This window comes from Rana temporaria, chromosome 6 (genome assembly GCF_905171775.1).
Source record: "Rana temporaria chromosome 6, aRanTem1.1, whole genome shotgun sequence".
NCBI lineage: Eukaryota > Metazoa > Chordata > Amphibia > Anura > Ranidae > Rana > Rana temporaria.
Window position 1 is genome coordinate 168891342 of NC_053494.1, and position 22812 is coordinate 168914153.

The following is a 22812-nucleotide window of genomic DNA, read 5'->3' on the forward strand; positions in this document are numbered from 1 at the left end:
CTATCGTGTGTACGAGGCCTAAGGTACACTCCCTAGGACACACTTAACCCCTTTCAGTGCCCCCTAATGGTTAACCCCTTCACTGTCAATGTAATATTTACAGTAATCGGTGCATTTTTATAGCACTGATCGCTGTAAAAATGACAATGGTCCCAAAAATGTGTCAAAAGTGTCCGCCATAAAGTCGCAGTCACGATAAAAATTGCAGATCGCCGCCATTACTAGTAAAAAAAAAATAATAAAAATGCCATTAAACTATCCCCTATTTTGTAGACGCTATGGGCCAGATTCACAGTCGTAATACGCCGGCGTATTTTCAAATTTGCCGCGTCGTATCTTTAGTTTGAATTCTCAAACCAAGATACGACGGCTTCTGGCTTAAATTCGACAGGCGTACGGCTTCGTACACCTTCGGATCGTAGGTGTAATACTTCGGCGCCCTCTGGGTGGAGTTCGCGTCGTTTTCCGCGTCGGGTATGCTAATTAGCTGTTTACGGCGATCCATGAAGCTACGCGCGCTCGTCGCATTCTCTTACGTCGTCGCTAGTCAGCTTTTCCCGTCATAAAGTTACGGCTTTTATTTCATGGCTTATATTTAGACCAGCCATGTTAAAGTATGGCCGTCGTTCTCGCGTCGAATTTTGAATTTTTTTGTGTAAGTCGTCCGGGAATAGGAAAGGACGTAACGCACGTCGCCGTTCAAAAAATTACGTCGGTGCGACGTCATTTCGCGCAAAGCACGGCGGGAAATTACAAAACGGAGCATGCGCAGTACGTTCGGCGCGGGAACGCGCCTAATTTAAATGATACACGCCCCATTTGAATTAGGCGGGCTTGCGCCGGACGGATTTACGCTACGCCGCGGCAAGTTTACAGGCAAGTGCTTTGTGAATCAAGTACTTGCGCTGAAAACTTGCGGCGGTGTAACGTAAATGGGATACGTTACGCCGCCGGAATTGTACATGAATCTGGCCCTATAACTTTTGCGCAAACCAATTAATATACGCTTATTGCGATTTTTTTAACCAAAAATACGTAGAAGAATACATATCGGCCTAAACTGAGAAAAAATTAGCTTTTTTTTAAAAAGATGGGGATAGTTATTATAGCAAAAAGTACAAAATATTGCTTTTTTTTCAAAATTGACTCTATTTTTGTTTATAGCGCAAAAAATTAAAACTGCAGAGGTGATCAAATACCACCAAAAGAAAGCTCTATTTGTGGGAAAAAAAAGGACGTTAATGTTTTTTGGGAGCCACGTTGTACGACCACGCAATTGCCAGTTAAAGCGAAGCAGTGCTGACTTGCAAAAAGTGCTCTGGTCTTCCGGGGCTTAAGTGGTTAAGAATTCTAATGCTGCGTACACACGACCATTATTCATGTCATGGAAAATAACGACGTTTTTCTCTACGTGATTTCACTCAAGCCTGCCTTGCATACACATCGTGATAAAAAATGCTCGAGCAAAGCGAGGTGACATACAACACGTACAACGGCACTATAAAGGGGAAGTTCCATTCGAATGGCGCCACCCTTTGGGCTGATTATGCTAATTTCCCATCTCATAACTTGCTTCTGAGCATGCGTGTTTTTCCCCCCTCGTTAAAGCCTACACACAACTGTTTTTCACGACGAGAAAAACGACGACGTGAAAAACAACGAGAAAAAATAGAGCAGGTTCTAAATTTTTAATGGCCATTTTTCTTGTCGAGAAAAATGCTCTGAAGCCCACACATGACCGTTTTTCACGACCAATTTAAAAAATGTCGTGTGTACGCGGCATTAGGGTTGATTTACTAAAACTGTAAACTGAGAGTGCACAATTTGGTGCAGCTCTGCATAGAAATCAATCAGCTCTCAGTTTTTTTTTTTTTTTTCAAAGCTTAATTGAAGAAGGCGAAGATAGAAGCCGAGTGGCTACCATGCACAGCTCCACCAGATTTTGTGCTCTCCAGTTTTAGTCAATCAACCCCTATGTGTCATTTCTGTCTGCTTCTTCTGCTCTGCTATCTTCTATCTACTGCTATCGGCATTAATCACTTCTGACAAGATTTTTCTGACACCAAGAGATAAAAGGTGACAGAGGAGGGATTTTCAGCACACAGCTTGTGATTGATAGCCTCAGCTCTGTTTCTGTGTGCTGTGGAAAGGGGATTGTGTCCTTCCCCTCAGCTCTCTGCCCCCTGCTTTCTGACAGCTCAGACAAGCTTTACAAATTCTGGACTTTATGATATATGTAAGTGTAGCATGGCCCCCTAGGGAACTGCTGAGAATTACCTGCTCATCTGCATGGTCATGACCAAGTGAACCTTCCAACCCACCTGACACTCTGGGTTGACATCATTGTAGCACTGTGTGGCACTAACAACTCAGTATAATTAGGTTCTGAAATATTTTACCAAATAAGGGAAAGCTACTTCAAAGAGAGAGGTAATAAATCTGCTGAGCTGAGATAACAGCTCCAACTCAGCAAACACATTCCTTCCAAAGGCACAAGACAATGGTTCAGCAACAACAATATTATATACATATACGTGCACTCCCTTTTTGATCACCTCCTAGTGGATTCAGTTAACTACTTATGCGGCCACACTGAGAAATATGTAATCTAGCCAGCCTATGCTATCCTAATGAAAGAAGCAGGTCCACAAAAAACAATATAGGGACTTCTTATAAGTAATGCCAAAAGAGTTCCACGTTGCAGATCTGATGATCTTAGCCAGCTAGTTGGAGCTTGTTAATTGTAATCCGTTTGGGTATAATGAAGGCAATAATAGATTCCTAATGGTGAAGATCAAAAGGCGTCTGAGCACAGTGTTCAAGCAATGCAGTAAAATGTTCTTGGGGTAAAGATGTCTGTGCAAAGTGTCATTGTAATGGTGACAATGAATAGATAAAGGTCGATCAATTTGCCCTTTCACCAAATAATCTAATCACTCCGATGTCTTCTGGACTGGAATTCGTGTACGACACTCATACAGCGATCCGCTGTCCCAGTCTTCTGAAGTGAAAATTGTCACACGTAACCACGCCGACAGGTAGGCAATACGAGTGATGTTGGTGACAGGATGTCCGACAGCGAATAACAAAGCTAGGCCCCTTAGGCCTCGGGTTGGAAGTAAGACTCTGCGTGGTAGGCTGCGACCTCTCTCCCTGTTACACAGAGAGGTCCGTCTGGCGTCAGGCCCAGGAGGAAGAGAAAAGAAAATAGAAAAAAGAGGGCGCACCAGCCTTGTGCATTATCCATTGATATATTTATTAAAAGAAAAAATATATTAAAAACTACTCTCAAGCATAAAAAAGGAACCACAATATGAAAGCCTTTAACTTGTGACAATTCGTCTACTGATAGCAGTCTCCAGATATCGAAAAATAGGACGTACAAACCACTGCTGGCTGACGTGTTTCGAAGGGATTCTTTCTTCCTCAGAGCCTTGGATAATGTCTCAGGCTTTGCTGCCCTCCAGGATAGGGGTATCCTATCAGTCAAAAAGGAAATAGAAAAAAAGGGCGCACCAGCCTTGTGCCTACCTGGTCAATACACTCGTGCACAAGAGTGTTTGTTTTGCTGCTATTGATACCAGGAGGAAGAGACCTCCGTGCAGGCTTTTCATTCCTTTTATAGCTACTCCCAGCAATCTTCATGTTACAGCAAAGATCCCTGGGATGTGTAGTCTTAAGGTACATGGGTGCGAAGCAAATCGCTGAAGGAGAACTATACGTCCCATGATTCACTTTTTTGGGGCACACGAATATGAGGTCACTGGTTACACAAATTACCAAAAGGGCAAGCGATGTCTAGGAACACTGAAAGGCACAGTGCTTTCTGCTGGTAGTCCATATCGCTGCATAAGGATTTACAACCACATTAGCATTACCAATCTGTATCAATACCTCCCCAGCTATAGTGCTTACCTTTTACCTCCTGTATCTAAAACCCAACCTCCATAACCTCCTCTTCACACCTGCCCTGGGCATACCACCTGGCCAGATGGAAAAATGTAATATGTTACTAATGCCAAAAAGTAACAAGAACACAGATATTGTTTGCCAGAAAATGTGACAAAAAGACCTACATGCTCCAACTTCTATCCCCCTTTCAAACCATGACCTCTCTACCAGCAGAAGTGATTTACCTGTATGTTGGCTCATGGGGATGGTAATAAAGAGGATATTTGCTCAACTTCCTAAATTAATCAAACTATAGCTGACCATCCATGGATTGAATTTTATCCTTTTCACCATTTTCCTGCTGAATTGTCCTAAATGCGCTCTTTGGGTGGCCCTGACATCATCATTTGGCTTGACAAACTATGATTTGAAGATAGAAGGAGCGAGGTGGGGAATTGTTGGCCAAACAGTGGCCCGGATTCAGGTAGATTTGCCCCTTATTTGCGGAGGCGCAGGGCAGCGTTTTTGCCCTGCGCCCGCGCAAATTTACTGCGCTACCCGCGATTCACAGAGCAATAGCTCCGTAAATTGCGTGTGCGCTGTGTAAACTTGCCCTGCGTAAGGGCGCCTAATGTAAATGATCCCGTAGGGGGCGGGAATCATTTAAATTAGGCGCGCTCCCGCGCCGAGCGTAGAGCGCATGCTCCGTCGGGAAACTTTCCCGACGTGCATTGCGGCAAATGACGTCGCAAGGACTTTCAGCGCCATTCACGAATCACTTACGCAAACGACGTAGATTTCAAATATCGCGACACGGGAACGACGGGTATCCTTTAGCATTGGCTGCGCGTGCTATTAGGATGTGCAACCTTACGCAAAACCCGACATACGCAAACTACGTAAATTGCGTACGCAGGGCTCGCGCAACGTTGTGAATCGGTGTTAGTATGCAATTTGCATACTATACACTGAGCACAATGGGAGCGCCCCCTAGCGGTCATCGCTAGAATGCAGCCTAAGATATGCGTGGCATAAGAGCCTTATGCCACGCAGATTTTAGGCTGCAGTCGGCGTTACGATGTTCCTGAATCAGGAGCATTCGTAACGCCGGGGCAAGTAAGCAATTGCGCTGTGTAACCTATGGTTACACAGGCGCAATTGCTTCTTGAATCTGGGCCAATGACTGCAGCCAATCAGCTGTAGTCACTGTTTAGGTATACTGACAGCCGCAGGTGCTTGTTGTCAGAATACAATAGCTGGCAGGGGGAGATTCACCTATCTGACCTGCTTAGTGTGGATTGGGGGATCTGATTTATTTCAGCCTGCAAGCTGAATAATATAAATCGATGTGTATAGGGCCAGTGAGCCTGCATTCTTCATGCATTATTTGTTATCCGTGATGGCCAAGTGAGATAAAGACACTGGAGTGGAATGAAGAGAAAACAAGTAAAAAAAGGGCAAAAAATACAGGTAGCGAGAAAAAGAGAAAATGCCAGATATGAAATTATAAGCCGATGGCATGTGCCCTTTAAAAACCCACGGATCTGTGTCATTTTTAGAAAGTCTAGCTCCATGTGACGAAAATGTCAGGCAGGAAATGATTGATGTACTTGATAACAATGAGGCAACAAATTACAGTCATTTGAGGCGTTTGCTGCATGGCTGCCTTCACTGGCAGGCAATATAAAATAGACAGCAGCCATATCTCTATACTTAGACCTGATAGCATGCTCTGCCAGCAGCTGAGATGAAACATCCTGATTCAGAATAGCAGTGCTTCTTGCAAGCCGTTTCCATTAGTGTGCTGCCATACATCAAAGGAGGTGATAAAAAGCAGGGATTAGGGCTCTGGTGAATGTGTTTTTACCCACAACATTAGCTTCTAAACCATCCCTTTCCAGTCCCTGTAGTGTCGCTCTCCATGTTTTTGCATGTTTTCTAATTCCATGTTAAAATGATGCTGAAGCATGAAGTCATTAGCTTTTATAAATTATATGCCATTATTTTGCAATGAGATTTTTTTTCTCTGAGCTTTAGTACAGCCATTTTGTAGGCCAGCCTGACCTCGACCTGTGCTAAGTGGAATTCAAGTGACACTTAAAAATATCCTTATTCTCCAAAAATAACCTATACACATCCATTATTAAAGGCTCCAAATTGTTTTATCTGAAATAAAAAAGAGATTTATACTTGCCTGTTCTGTGCATAGAAATTGCACAGAGCGGCCCCTTACCTCCTCGTCTGGGGTCCCCCGCCGGCGATGTCTTCTGTGAGTAAGGCCGGGTTCACACTAGTGGCTGCAGGAGGGGGTCCCATGCGTCCCCGTTCTTCGTTTCAGGCCAGAATTCGGAACTGAAACAAAGACGCACAGGTCCCTATTACAGTGTGTACCACGGCTGTGCCAGAGGTATTTCAACTGGTTCCATTATGAGCCCGTCACACTCCTGTCATGCAAGTAGAATGCAGGGAAATCTGCATCCAATTTGCATAAGTATGAACCCAGCCTAACTCCATAGCAAGCCACGTGATATGAGGGCACACATTCAGGTGCTCCTGAGCCAGGCTTTGTATGTCCATAGACCCACACAGCACTGCTCGGCTATGTGCCCTGATCCCTGCTTACTGAATTTGATTGACAGCAGCAGGAGCCTGTCCTGTGAGAGCAGGGAGAGAGACCAGCACTGCTAAAGACAGGCACAGCACTGGATGGAGAGTCGTAAGTATACCTTAAAGGAGAAGTACAGCCAAAGATTTTTTGTCAGCACTTTTTCTGTGGCTCACAGGAGTGCAAATTAGTTTGCACTCCTATTACTAATTTTAAGCAGAAGCCTGCTGTTGGCTGATGTCACAGAGCCTAGGCTCGGGGAAAGATCGTGACCATATGCCTGGACTGTCACTCAGCTCAGCCTCTCAACAACCCGCTGAGAGCCTGAGTTGACCACTCCTGCACCCTCCGCAGCCCAGCGCTCCAGTGAGCATGGGGGGGGGGGTGGAGTAGAGAGCCGGTGATTATCAATCACCGGCTTTCTGCTCAGGAAACTCTGATAATCGAGCGATCGGCGATGTTTGATCACTCGGTTCTCAGCCTTAGAAGTGGGGGTCCGATGCTGCATCTACCTAAGTAAGTATGATTTAAAAAAAAATCCCATACTTTTCTTTTAATGCCGGTAATGCATTAAGGTATAAAATCTTTTGTCTTTAGAAAAACTTTAAAGGGGTTGAAAAGGTTCATTTTTTATTTTCTAAATAGGTTCCTTTAAGCTAGTGCATTGTTTGTTCACTTACCCTTTCCTTCGATTTCCCTTCTAAATGTTTTTTTTCTTTGTCTGAATTTCTCATTTCCTGTTCCTCCTCAGTAAGCTTGCCCCCATCATCTATGGGGGTTAGTTAGCGTGCTCGCCCACTCCCTTGGCACTACATCCCTGTGGGGAGATGCTGTGAACTTTTCTTTTAAAGGCTAAGTTTGGCTCTGCCCCTCTTACTTCTTTTGTCTTTCATTTGGTCCTCTAATATGATATGAAGTATGGGTGACTAATAGGGATGCTCACGAGATTGAGGAAAGAGTGGGAAAACATTCAACTTTTACAGGAAATATCAGATGTAGCGCCCTTCCCCAGTCAGGCTAAATTTAGTTTTGGCTTCACTGTACTCAGTGGAGAAATTATAGTATACGTTTTTTTGGTCTGGTCAGTGTTTCACTAAGGTCAGTGGTTGATTACTTCTGCCAGCTTCTAGAGGAAGCTTCCAGAATATAGTGTAGAAGGATCAACCACTGATTTATGAAAATGTTTTTAGACCCCAGCCAATCCCTGGGAAGGGGTCACTCTGATGGTGGCTGGAGGAAAGATAAATGTCTGGATTTATTATCATTTATCAACCTGCTCAGATTGTTCTTGTCCTATGCAGCCTGTGTACCAGAGTTGCTGTTTGGGCCTCAGCATGTGCTAGCCTGGTGGCCTGAAGGAAATCTCATTGAGAGACATTTGTTGGAGGGTTTCACCTGCAGACACTGGTCTGGAGAGGGACCCTTTTCTTCCTCACTGGAGCATGTTACATGGTGGCTGGTTGGAAGACACCTGTCCTTGGCTTTTGTGAGTAAGACTTTGATTAAAGGAGTTGTAAAGGAAAATATTTTTTTTGCTGAAATGACTGTTTACAGGGTATAGAGACATAATAGTTAACTGATTCCTTTTAAAAATGATTAAAAATAGATAAAAATCAAACATATAATGTACCTACATTTTCAGTTTAGTTTTTGCATGCTGTTTCCTGCTTGTGTGATGTACAGAGACTCAGAGCCAATACAGGGCAGTGATGGTTTGTAAAACGAAACTGATTGGTGTTGAGGGGTTTTAGACACACAGTAATAACACCTCCTTGATTAGTGACCACAGAGAGAAAGCTCCCATTACTTTTTTCATCAGGAAACAGACAACCAGAACAGAGAAGGATTACAGCACCATCAGAGCAAAAACGAACAATGAGGACATGAAACCAGGACTGCAGTAAGGTAAAGGAAGCTATTTAGCTAAAAAAAAAAATACTTTTATATATATATATATATATATATATAAATATTTTTGTATATAAAAAAAGGGGGGGTGTCATCCGGGACCCTGGGGATGTCTGGGCTATTTAATAAAAAATAAATATATAAAAAAAATTCTATAAAAAAATAAATTAAAAAAAAGGGGGTTTGCCATCCGGGGGCCCTGGGGACCAACGGACCCCTTACAAAGAAAATAATAATAATAAAAAATTACAATTAAAAAAGGAGGGTTGTCATCCGGGCCCCTTACAGGTGTACTGCCTGTACCCCCCTGATGGCTGCTAACACCCATACCAACTATTATCCAGCCCTGGTAAACAAGCTGGCATTGGGAAAATCAACCCTATTTTTATCTTATATTACTATTAGAGCATCTTAACTATAGCAGTCTTGTTAATTTTCCTAACAGAAACCTTGAAAAGGAATAAAGAAATACGAAATCAAATTTATGCATTTTTGTGAATCCAAACTACTGTTTCATTTATCATTTTGACAAAGCCAACAGTTCATGAAGTGACAGGGAGTCAATGCAGGAAGTTCATCCAGCAGTGTAAATGGTTACATTAAATTCTAATTGGCATCGTCCCACAATAAATTCATTAACACGTCTATTGTGTAAGTGTATTAATGAGATGTGGGTTGCTGAATTACAGGAGAGATTTGGGGAAAGATTCTTGCACCCGTCCTGAGATCAGCTGTGTTTTTTTCCATTGTTCAAACTTAATGGAGCTGCTCTGATGTACAGTAAGTGCTTGTGAGATTAGCATCAGCTGAAACAAATGAGCAATTTAAAGATGTTTAATGTCAGCTCAGATGGATGATTCAAAGGGTGAACTGTCAATGAGCAGGAAACGGAACCAATGCTATCAGAAAGACAGATGTACTAACTGTGCAGCCACTTTACCGCTCCAACTTAATCTGGCACAGCAACCTATCATGAAATGGAGTAATAACATTATTATTTTTATAACTAATATTATCATCATTATTGCTACTGCCACCTATACAGCAACAATTTTTTTTAAAGGATTTCATCCCCTGCCATGTTGCTTTTCCAAAATTTTAAAGTGACACTTTGTAGTGTATATACAGATAAAGGTATTCTATAGTGTTAATTTATATGTCTATTTATTAAGTTCAATTTAAAAAATACTTTTTTTTTCTCTATTTCTTATCGTGTAAATATAACATTATCAAATTTACTTTACATTATAAATTTCACTTTCAGCCAGCAGGCAGTGAGACCTATGCTCTTCCTAAGGCCCTTAACTACAAACAGACTTGAGTGTGATGCCGCGTACACACAACCGTTTTTCGGGGTTCTAAAAAATTACATTTTTTTTAATGTCATTATAAACGATCGTGTGTGGGCTTCAGAGCATTTTTAACGTTTAACGTTGTCGTTTTTAACCACTTGCTTACTGGGCACATATACCCCCCTCCTGCCCAGTGCTTCCGGCACTGCGTCACTTTAACTGACAATTGTGCAGTCGTGCGACGTGGCTCCCAAACAAAATTGACGTCCTTTTTTCCCCACAAATAGAGCTTTCTTTTGGTGATATTTGATCACCTCTGCGGTTTTTATTTTTTGCGCTATAAACAAAAAAAGAGCGACAATTTTGAAAAAAAAAACAATATTTTTTACTTGTTGCTATAATAAATATCCCAATTAAAAAAAAAAAAAAAAATGTTCTCAGTTTAGGCGATACGTATTCTTCTACATATTTGTGGTAAAAAAAAAAAAAACGCAATAAGCGACTGGTTTGCACAAAAGTTATAGCGCCACAACATAGGGGACAGAATTTTTTTTTTTTTTTTATTATTTTATTTTTTACTAGTAATGGCGGCGATCTGTGATTTTTATTGGGACTGCGACATTACGGCGGACACGTCGGACACTTTTGGCACATTCACATTTATAAAGCGATCAGTGCTATAAATGTGCACCAACTGTATAAATGTGACTAGCAGGGAAGGGGTTAACACTAGGGGGCGAGGAAGGGGTTAAATGTGTAGCCTATTGAATGTTCTAACTGTAGGGGGAGGGGACTGACTGGGGGAGATGACCGATCTGTGTCCCTATGTACAAGGGACACAGCATCGGTTTACACACACAGATCCACGTCCTTGTCTGTGTAACCGCCGATCGCAGGTGCCCCCCAGTGGCTGGAGGCCGTATATAGATTGGGATCCACACTGCGGCCATACAAAGTCGTACGGCCGGCAGGAAGTGGTTAAGGTTGTAAAAAATGGTCGTGTGTGGGCTTTAACGACGCGAAAAATCCACGCATGCTCAGAAGCAAGTTATGAAACTAGAGCGCTCATTCTGGTAAAACTAGCGTTCGTAATGGAGGAAGCACATTCATTACGCTGTAACAGACAGAAAAGCGCGAATCGTCTTTTACTATCACAAAATCAGCTAAAGCAGCCCCAAGGGTGGCGTCATCCAAATGGAACTTCCCCTTTATAGTGCCGTCGTACGTGTTGTACGTCACCGCGCTTTGCTAGAGCATTTTTTTTCACGATCGTGTGTAGGCAAGGCCGTTTGATCGGGTTGAAAAAACTTTGTTTTTTCTAGACCCTTAAAAACTTAGGGCCAGATCCTCAAAAGAGATACGGCGGCGTAACTGCTGTTACGCCGTCGTATCCCTGGTCCTAACTATGGAACTGATCCACAGACTCAGTTTCCCATAGTTAGGACGAAGATCCGACATGTGTAATTGAATTACACTGTCGGATCTTAAGGATGCAATTCTAGGCCGGCCGCTAGGTGGCGAGGCCATTGAGGCCGGCGTAGAATATGCAAATGACCAGTTACGGCGATCCACGAACGCTCCGACGGGCCCGACGCTCTAAATCTACGTCGTTTACGTCGAGTTCCGCCGCGTAAAACTAGGGCTAAGCCCTAGTTGTCCTAAGCCATGTTAAGTATGGCCGTCGTTCCCGCGTCGAATTTTAAATTCTACGTCGTTTGCGTAAGACGTCCGTGAATGGCGCTGGACGCCATTTACGTTAACGTCTAAGCAAATGACGTCGGAGCGACGTCAGTTAGCGCAATGCACGTCGGGTAATTTACCCGACGGAGCATGCGCAGTACGTCCGGCGCGGGAGCGCGCCTAATTTAAATGGGACTCGCCCATTTGAATAGGAACGCCTTGTGCCGGACGGATTTAAGTTACAGCGCCGCAAAATTCCAGGTAAGTGCTTTGTGGATCGGCACCTAACTTGGGAATTTTGCGGCGGAGTAACTTAAATCAGAAAAGTTACGTTGCGCCAAGGCTTTGTGGATAACCCCCTTAATTTTCTAGAACCCGAAAAACGGTCGTGTGTACGCGGCATAAGGCTAGGTTCACACTGCTGCGAATTCAAAATCGCAGTAAAATCGCGATTTTACCGCGATTTCGCGGTTGCGTTTTGCCACGATTGTGCCGCGATTTCAGGGAATCCCAGTCTATAGAGCTGAATTTGCATCGCACACGGATCAAACTCGCACAGGACCTTTTTTTCCCGCAGCTTAGATTCGCAACGCATTGATGTGAACGCCACTAATGTTGAACTATGTAATTTAAATGACTTGTGAATTTGAGAAATCGCAACGGCTCAAATTCGCAATAGAATTCGCATCAGTGTGAACCTAGCCTTAAGCCTCACACACACAGTCAGACTTCAAACAAACTTTTCCGTGGATTTTTGTTTGAAGGGCGTTTGCCATGAATTTGGTATGCATACACACAGCAGGACTTTTTCAGCAAACTTTCCCAAAATGACGTGTTTTTTCTGCTCTTTTCTGCTCTTTACTGCCACCATTTGGTCAACTTCTGCTATTGTTGGTTGATTTTAACATTGGTTCTGAGCATGTGTGTTTGTACTTTGGACAAAATTCCGATGGACTTCTGTACACACGATAGGACTTTGCAGTGTAGGACTTTTGTTACCAAAAAGTTTGTCCGTTGAAACCCGAATTTTTTTTTTGAAAACTTGCTTATTTTGAAGTTTGTTGTCAAAAAATCCGACCGTGTGTATGGGGCTTAAGAGTAGACATATTTTCCTACACTTGTTATTGGGGATTTCCCCAGGGTGTACCCTGATCACTTATTATTTGGGCTTACTCCAGGCTGTACCCCTGGCACTTGATATTGTCAGTTATCCCAAGCTGTATCCCAGTCATTGGCTTGTGTGGGTTACCCCTGGGTGTACCCTGGTCACTTATTGTGGGTTACTCCAGGATGTACTCCTGTCACTAGATTTTGTGGGTTACCCCAAGGTGTATACTGATCACTGGTTATAGTGGGTTACCTCAAGGTGTACCCTAGCCAGTGGTTACCAAGAGTTACTGGGTGTGTCCCAGTAATTGGTCATTGCAGGTTAGTACAGCATCTATCCCAATCACTGGGTATTGTGCGTTACCCCAAGTTATCCCCCAATTAGTGGTTAATGTGGAGTTAACCAAGGGTGTACCCCGATCACCAATTATTGTGAGTTAGCCCTGGGTGTACCCCTGTTACTTGATATTGTGGAATGACCCAGTGTGTATGTCGGTCAATGAGTATTGTGGGTTACCACAGCTTCCATCCCAGTTTTTGGTCATTATGGGCTACCCCAAGGTGTACCCCGATCAGTCATTATTGTGGTTTACCTCAGGTTGTACCCCAATTACCAATTAATGTAGGATACCCCTAGGTGTACCCTGGTCACTTGTTATTGTGGGTTACTCCAGGGTGTACCCTGGTGAGTGGTTATTGTGGGTGATCTCAAGATTTACTCAAGTCCAAGGTTACTGTGTGTTACTCCAAGATATATTCAAGTCACTAGTTATTACAGGTTATCACAAATTGTATGCTTGTCACTTGTTATTGTGGGTTACTCCAAGGTGTACCCAGATTACTGGATATTGTGGGTTACTCCAGAGTGTACGCATATCACCAATAGTTGTGGGTTACCCCACGGTGTACTGTCTCACTTGTTATGGTGGGTCACCCTGGGGTGTACCTCAGTAAAGTGGAACTTCACTCTCCCAATCAACATTGATTATCTTTAATCCTTATACAGTACTAGCTCTAGTAAATAGATAAGAATGTATTTTATATTTACATGTTTTAAACTTTTTTTTTTCATTATTTTTTCAGGTACTTACTGGTTTCCTGCCTAGGCAAATGATGTCATTCATCCCACAAGTCTTCAGAAGGGGAGGGGAGGAGGAGAAGTTCTCAGCTAAGCAAACTCTCCTACATGCTAAGGGTAGGAAGTAAAAACTACATGAATCATTCGCCCTTACTCAAGATGGCCACAACCAGACATGCTAGGGGGGTATTTTTAAAGCAATTTCTCAGCAAAATAAAGAATGGAGAAATAGATGAATGAGGGAGTTTGCTTTAAAAAATAAAAATTAATTAAACAGCTTTTTTGGTTGGTGGTGTTTAGATGCAGTGAAGATCCACTTTTGTAATTTGTTTTATCATTTTTAGCTGTTTCCATTGAAGAAGAGCAGCTCCAGGATTATCTTCTCATTTTGTAAATCAGTGAAAACAGTCATAGAAGTGTCAAAGCATCACCATCTAACCTCTGCTATGAGATCTGTATGGGTAGCTCTGCAGTTTTTTTTTGTTTGTTTTTTGCCAAGATTACAAAAATCTTTAGAGTGATGGAAACACTGGAGAGTCTCCCCGTACAACACACACTTCACCACTATAAAAATCTAAATAAAGTGACAGCAATTACTTCTCAGAGAATGTCAAGCATCTTTGTTTTAACAAGAATACCAATAGCTTTTAAAGGTTTTTATTTTTCACAGCTCATTACCATGGTGGTTAATCGATTGGGTTCTAAGAAATGCAGGATCGCAATATGCAGTGCTACCCTCATCGCTGTTTTTTTAGATTTACATATTATTAAAAATAAAATAAAATAAAGTAGGGAATTAAAATTGAACTCAATGCAAACAGCTAAATGCAGAGGTGAGAGTTATGAGAGCTGTTTATTAACCTGCCAAATAAGTATAACTAAAGACAAAGGCCCGGATTCACAGACACTGGCGCATATTTATGCCGCCGTAGCGTATCTCCTTTACGATACGCCGACGCAGTGCAGAGAGGCAAGCACTGAATTCACAAAGCCAGTGCTTCCAAATCTGCGCTGGGTTTCCAAGGCGTAAGTTGGCGTAAGTGGAAGTGGGCGTGAGCCATGCTAATGAGGCGTGACCCCATGCAAATGATGGGCCGAGCGCCAGATACGTATCGCCAACTGCGCATGCGCCGTCCCATGGGCGCATCTCAGTGCACATGCTCACAATCACGTCGGTAACAACTGCCTAAGATACGTCGAATCACTGACTACGGCGTGAACGTAACCTACGTCTAGTCATATTCACGTCCTACGTAAACTACGTAAAATACGTCAGCTTGAGTTCCCTGGTGCAGCCCTTTGCATGGATGCTGCTGAGTAACACCTACTTTATGGGGCATAACTTCACGCCAGACGTATGACTTTACGCGCACTGCGTCGGACTGACGTACGTTCGTGAATCAGCGTATCTCCCTCATTTGCATATGTGAATAGAAAATCAATAGGAGCGCCAAATACGTCCAGCGTAAATATGCGCCCACTCTACGCCGGCGTAGACAAGTTACGTCGGTCGGATGAAGCCTATTTTCTAGCGTATCTTAGTTTTGTGGGCACGGTGCACAGATGCGACGGCGCATATTTGCACTTACGCGGCTTATCTCGAGATACGTCGGCACAAGTGCTTTGTGAATTTCGTTTTAAACAGAGTGGAGAGGTATCAGAACATTTGTCGGTTTTTATTGCTGTCAGTGCCCCCGTTAAGGACATTCACCCTCTCTATTTTTCCTGTTTACCATTATCATTGAATGTTAAAGTAATTGAAAATCCCAATTTTTGGGTTGTGCCCAAGGGGCAAATCTTGCAATGGGGATACTAGTTCTGGTGACCTGATGGTCCCCAAGGAATGCCCTTAATTTGCAGGGATTTCATCTCACTTCCTGTTTGGCTATACAACAGGAAATCTCTGCAATGGGACACAGATGGCGAAAACAAACTGACAGGGGTTGTAACCCTCCCTTGCTCTATCTAAAAATGAAAGCAAGTTTTGCCTATAGTTCTACTTAAATTTTTTGTTCATCCAATACTGAGATTTACACAGCTCTGCCACAGCACACCATAGAACATAAAAATACGTTCTTTTCCCCCAGCGGTAATTTCAACGGGTTGCTTTGTGAACACCTCCAAGAATCTGTCCTCTTACCCTATATTGACCAGCTTATCATGCTATTTTTTTTATGATGTGATTTACCATTGACCTTTATGGTCATGGTCAATTTAAAATTGTACACCAACAACATTTTGGTAATTTTTTTCTATTCCTCTTGTTACACCTCTTTACTACTTCCTTAGTCTGCCTCCAAAGTCCCAATTGGGGTAACACTGTTCTCTATCCCACTTAAAACCAAAAACAGTAGACTCCCCACAGCAATCTAAAGTCAAACCTTTCCTGTTTGTTTTGTGAACCCAAGTCAGATTATTATTGTTGCCTGTAAGATTCAGTGTTTTTTTTTGTCCTAGTGACCATTGTCATTCGGACTAAATTATTTATTTGTCATCAGTACAGTATAAAACAGGAAATCTTCCAAAGGCAACCCTTGTTTCTGTGACACTTATATAAGAGCATTTAATCTGCTCTCCTCTCCTCTCACTTAATTTTTTGCGTCAAGACAGTAATTGAAGAGAAATCTCCCCAGTGGAACACATACAGTAACAAAAAAGGATGTCAGGATTTTGACCATTTGCTACGTTATGTATTTATTTATTTGGCTTTAGATATACTCTAAGGGCTAGTTTACACTTGCTTCAAAACATAGCTTCAGACATGCTTTGTTAAAGCTCTCTGAACGCCAGTCAAAGCTCCTGTCACTAAATAAAATGGATAGCTTACAGTACTGGTTACACCTTGCTTTTGCTTGGTGCTTTGATGAGGCTTTGGTGGAGCTTCGATGGGGGTTTAATGGGGCTTTGGTGAGTGTCATGGACCTTGGAATGCGGAAGTGTTCCTCCTTGAAATCTGTTACACAGTGGGGGGTCTTCTGGCCTGACTTAAGGCTCCAGATGGCTCCATTGTTCTGTGTCTGGCTATTGTGTACATTGATTGCCCCCTGGGGCTTCCGTCTCATTACACATAACAGTCCTTCTAATCAAGCTATCGGACCAATCCCTGCTGACTCATTTTCAAGTCCTCATTTGAATGGCTAAGGAGGACCTGAAGGAGGACTACATGTACTTTACAATTGACCAATAGGAAAGCGGTTGTTGGGGGCGGGATGTTCCAAACTCTGTTTAAAAGTGTGTTGTGTACTTCCAATAAAGGTCTTCCTGTTTGAACTTACATACAGCCTGCCTGGTGTTTGTTCTAATGGATTACGAACGGCACATAGCTGTAGTTCAGATCCCGGAGCCTTGGATGACCAAACCATCAGACGTTGCAATCTGCAAGCTGACTCACTAGTAGCAGAGGAGTGTCGGGAGAGCGGAAGCGAGCGAGCAAGGGTCTCGTTACAGTGAGGCCTTGTGGGGCTTCAGTGAGTCTTGAGTGGGGCTTCAAGTGAGCTTTACCATAGACTTCTATGGAGGCTTTGAAGACGTTTTGAAGCACCACTAAAGCTACATGGGGTATCATTTTTGAAGCAAGCTTTGACTAGTGTTCAGAGAGCTTCAATAAAGCCTGTCCAAAGACTTGTTTTCAAGCAAATGTAAACTAACCATTAATATGTGTTGAAGATGAAGCAAGTGTAAATGAGCCTAAGGGCTAGTTTACACTTGCTTCAAAACATGGCTTCGGACACGCTTTGTTAAAGCTCTTTGAAAGCCAGTCATAGCTCCTGTCACTAAATAAAATGGTTAGCTTACAGCCCTGTTTACATCTTGCTTTTGCTTGGTGCTTTGGTGGGCTTCGATGAAGCTTTGGTGGGGCTTCAATTAGGCTTTGGTGGAACTTCAATGGGGCTTTGATGAGGCTTTGGTGGAGCTTTGATGAGGCTTTGAGCCTTGGGTGGGGCTTTGGTGAGGCTTCGTGGGGCTTTGATGAGGCATCGGTGGGGCTTCAAGCAAGCTTTGCCATAGACTTTAGAGATGCTTTGACGCACAACTAAAGTGGCATGAGTATCATTTTTGAAGCAAAACCAAAGCAAAAGCAAGTTGTAAACAGGACTGTAAACCAACCATTTTATTTAGTGTCAGGAGCTTTGACTAGCATTCAGATTGCTTCGCTAGTGTAAACTAGCCCTTAATATGTGTTGAAGCCAAAGCAAGTGTAAATGAGCCCTTATGAAAACCTCTCTAATCATCACATATGTGACACATTTACAAAGAGAGGGTCAGATCAGATCACATTGGGTACCGAAGGGATGTCAAGGTTCCCGTCACTGTTCATACTACCAACAGCAACAGTGCTATAGCATTTTACAGGCTTATCCTACCTCTGTTTCAAGTAATCCAGAAGTCTCCACATTACAGACTCAGTTGGCTTGGGTACTCTTCAAAATAGTGTTTTCAAATATTTAAAAATTGTCTATATAACAGAGCCCTGACGTCTCAAATTCCCGCAGGTGTGGGCTCCTTTGAAAAAAAAAACACCTCCTTCTATCACTGCAACCTTATCCTGTGGAAATTGGGCATTATGATCCCTAACTGAGAGGTGGGCATGCCAATCTTTCCAGTGGCTTCAACTATCAGGGATGGACACCCATAGCCATCTGCCTATTGATGGTAAGGTCACAGGCCGAAGTAAAAAAGGAGAGAGCTTTAAATGAAGAGACAAATCCAATCAAATAACCTAGAATACAGATGACTAAAAAAAAAGAAAATAGACATAGAGTTGACAACATGATTAAAGAGTGATTAATCATTGCAGACACAATTCAATATCCACTAGATAAACAATGAAAATGTGAATAGGAAAAAAAGAGCAAAACAAAAATGTAAAAGTGGATCAATAAACCAATCCATTTAAAGTCAAGTATTAATCAACTAGTAATGTGAAAAAGAAGCTATAGATGTGCGGTGTAACAAAGAGAAGGAACTGAACAGATGAGCATAAAGCACAGGGCAATCTAGGAGAGAAGAAACCCTACAAACCTCATGGCCACAGGCTGCCTTGTCATTTATGGGTATTTGTTTCTTGCTTTTACTGAGAGCTAGCTGTACTTCTATCAAATGGAACTGTCAAAAACTCCACCTAAGGCAGCCAGGTTTAAGCGTATAAATAAAGCAATTTGTCTGGTTGCTATGGGTCCATTTATGCCCCATTTGTCTTTGCTTTATCCAGAATTCCACACTGTAAGTACACCTCTCTGTAGATTTCTCGATAAACTAGAAGAAACCATTTGACACAGAGTTACTGGTAGTAGAGGCAGAGGTACTAAGGATAGAATAAGCCAGTCATGCAGTGGGTAGAGCAGAGAGCTGATACTATGAGGAAGAGAGTAAAAAGAAGGCGTATGCTCTGGCTGCACACATCTTCTCATTGAAGAAGAAAGACTACTATCTCTTCTGGCAGTCTCTTCAGACTTGGGTCCAGAGATTTTTCCTGCATTTGAATGCCTATCTATTAATGCCATTGCCTGTTTGTTGCCCACGTATTGTCACAGTTGCTCATTTGTTGCACATAAATTGCCACCATTGCATGTTGCCCACATATAGCCACATGACATTTGCCTGTTTGCAGCCCCTGTGTTGCCACCGCTGTTCATTTATTGCCAATGTACTGTCATGTTTGTCTGTATGTTGCCCACATAATGCCACTATTGCTCATTTGTTGCTTACATGGGGAGGTTGATTTACTAAAGGCAAATATACTGTTCACTGAAAGTGCAGTTGCGCTAGATCTGAGGGGAAGCTCTGTGGATTTCTATCATCCAATCATGTGCAAGCAAAAAGGCTGTTTTCTATTTTCCTTGCATGTGATTGAGTATTCTTTGCAAAGTGAAGCTTTACATAATTTACTAAGTGATTGAGCAAGTGCACTTGCAGTTCACAGCAAATTTGCCTTTAGTAAATTAACCCCATTGTCATGATGTTTATTGTCCTCATATTTCCACCAATGCCAGTGTGTTATTTACCGTATTTATCGGGGTATTGCGTGCTCCGGCGTATAGCGCGCACCCCTAAATGTTGACCCGACAACCTGTAAAAAAACATTTTATTACTTACAGTTTTGGTGTCTTGCCCGGCGTCCTTGTCCGGTCCGGCATCCGTCCGCGGCCTCGTTGGTGTCCTCTTTGCTTCTCCCGCGCGGTCTCCGAGTCGAATCCCCGCTTCCCGCGCTCAGTTTGAAGCCTCCGCCGACATATACCGAGCGCAGTACACTCGGGCACGTTTGGCCACGCTCGGTTTCTCACGCATAAACGTCACAGAGCGTGACCACGAGCGAAGTCGAGCCTGGCCGAATGTACCCGAGTGTACTGCGCTTGGTATATGTCGGCGGAGGCTTCAAACTGAGCTCGGGAAACGGGTATCAGCGTATATCGCGCACCCACGATTTTCCCCTTATTTTAAGGGGAAAAAAGTGCGCGGTATACGCCGATAAATACGGTATGTTTAATGCTCCCGCACCCGACTGCTACACATTAAAATATACCCCTAAAACCTCTATAATTTGGTTAAGTTCCTAATTCACTAGGACACAATACACTCAAATATAATATCCAGCGCTGCCACAGACAAAAAATTGAAATAGTGGAAAGGCTATGTTAGGTGGTAAAAGGTTTGTGGTGTACACCACTAAAGTGGTGATGTTCACTTGTAATCCAAAGAGCAAACAGAGACTAGGTAAGTGACACAGAAAGGGTTATTTACCAAAGGCAAATCCACTTTGCATTACAAGCGCAAAGTACAAGTGCAAAGTGCACTTGAAATTGCACTGAAAGTGCACTTGGAAGTGCAGTCGCTGTAAATCTGAGGAGTAGATGTGAAATGAGGGAAAGCTCTGATGATTTTATCATCCAATCATGTGCAAGCTTAAATGCTGTTTTTTATTTTCCTTGCATGTCCCCCTCGGATCTACAGGGACTGCACTTCCAGTGCAATTTCAAGTGTACGTTGCACTTGTAGTTTGCACTTGTAGTGCAAAGTGGACTTACCTTTAGTAAATAACCCCCATAGTCTCCTGAATCGAAGGTCTTGAAAAGTATAATACATGTTTCGAATATATATTTAGCTGTTAAAATAAGGTACTGCATATTCAGTTTTCACATACCTCTAGAACAAGCCAAAGTTGTCCTCCAACATACTGATCAGCTTTATAATACATTCCATAAAACATGACCACATTTGGGTGATTTGGAAGTGAATGCAGTATGTTATATTCTGCCTCAATCTCCTCATCAACATCCTAAAGAGAAAATATACAAGATTATTCAAGCTTTCAGAAGAACCATCAATGTTACAGTAATATTAACATGTAGATTATTTTCACATTTTCTTGTTGATCCCAACTTGACCAAGTGGCAGTTGCGTCTGACATTTTTAGATCCCAACAGAGATGCAACTGGCTGGGTTTTTATTTTCCTGGCTTCCAGGAGTTTCTACTGCGGACATAAATATGTTTGCCCAGCTAGTTATTATACTTCTCTTGTAGAGATGGGAGTTCAGTTAGGTAAGATCACTGCTAGATGGATTCTGGGACCATAAAGAAGATGTCCTTCATCCTGGCTCCACCCACTTAACCACTTAAGACCCGGACCGATATGCAGGTTAAGGACCTTGCCCCTTTTTGCGATTCGGGACTGCGTCGCTTTAACTGACAATTGCGCGGTCAAGCTTTCTTTTGGTGGTATTTGATCACCTCTGCGGTTTTTATTTTTTGCGCTATAAACAAAAACAGAGCGACAATTTTGAAAAAAAATCAATATTTTTTACTTTTTGTGATGGAGTGAGTATTACCGCGCTTACCACAAGAGTGGGGGAATGGGGAAAAGGGGAGGGGTACAGCTGCTGCACTGTATGGTGTATCAAACCAGGAGCAAATAGAGAATAGGGGGGTAGTGCTGCGCTGTGAGTGGGGAGTGGGATAATGTGCAAAGGAAATATGGCAGATCCTAATATATGGAAAGATAAGGTCTGACTAATAATCACAATCACAGTAAAAATGATAATAATATGCCATAACAAGTGAATAACATCAAAGTAAACGTGCTACAGTGCAGCCAAGGCTAGCTGTCAAATAATGAAGTAGTACAAAGTGACAGTGCAAGTGTCATAAAGTGCAATATAATGGTACCAAATGTACTCATACACAATAGGGTGTACAGCGTGCAAACTACAACACACAGCGGTGACTGCAATAACACTAAATTAAATGTCCATACAGCAGAAAGCTGTAACCATAACAGCAGGAGAAAATCCAAAATAAAAGTGCTGGTGTAAATGCCAAAGTGACATGAAACAAGGTTAATTCCCGGTGTTTACTTCAGAGTAAGTGAGGATGTCCCCTTACCTTACTGCTGTAAGGTAACGGCGTAAAAACCCAGGTACACTTTTCTGGTCAAATCCAAATACGGTATCATCCAAAAGGGCTGTAATTGGAAAAATAGATCCCTCTCGGTAGTCACGTCCAACCAGTGACAGTGACTCGCACCCAGGGAGATAAAAGTGCCAATAGTGCAGTATCGTTTAAAAAAAGGATTTATTCAAACAAGATAATACACTGGGTACTCACATTGTAGTGATAAAAAACAGGCATATAAAAACAGGGCGTTCGCCGACGTCACCTCCGGTACCTCTTATGGGCTCTATGTTATACTCATACGCGCATTCGTCACTTCTCGTGACTTCTTCACATTTTTAGGACCATTGTAATTTTCACAGCAAAAAGTGCTATAAAAATGCACTGATTACTGTGAAAATTACAATTGCAGTTTAGGAGTTAACCACTAGGAGGCACTGTAGGGGTTAAGTGTGACCTCATATGTGTTTCTTACTGTAGGGGGGAGGGGCTGGACGTGTGACGTCACTGATCGTCTTTCCCTATATCAGGGAACAGACGATCACTGCCACTGCCACAATGAAGAATGGGGAAGATGTGTTTACACTCATACCTCTCCCCGTTCTTCAGCGCTCGCGACCCCACGGCTGGGCCTTAAACAGACACGTACAGGTACATGATTGTGCCCAGCCGTGCCATTCTGCTGACGTATATCGTCAGTAGGGGGTCCTTAAGTGGTTAAGCATACTGCTTTAACATGAATTAATAAGCTTTATGTTGACCTATTGTCCATACCAGGATCCAGCGGAGGGCATTGATTGCTTCTGCCTGCTGTTGTTGAGTGTTCTCTTGTAATAACAGAGAGGAGGTATGTATTGGGTTA

At 42.7% G+C, this 22812-nt stretch overlaps 1 protein-coding gene across 1 annotated transcript in view; it reads right to left on the reverse strand.

Annotated features, from left to right (window-relative positions):
- The window catches only part of LOC120944028 (myosin-IIIb-like), a 62313-nt gene that overhangs the window by 33215 nt on the left and 6286 nt on the right, over window positions 1–22812 (reverse strand). The window contains exon 2 of the mRNA XM_040357778.1: window positions 20703–20837. Within this exon, the coding sequence (XP_040213712.1) occupies window positions 20703–20837 (135 nt within the window). The remainder of the gene's footprint in view (window positions 1–20702; window positions 20838–22812) is intronic.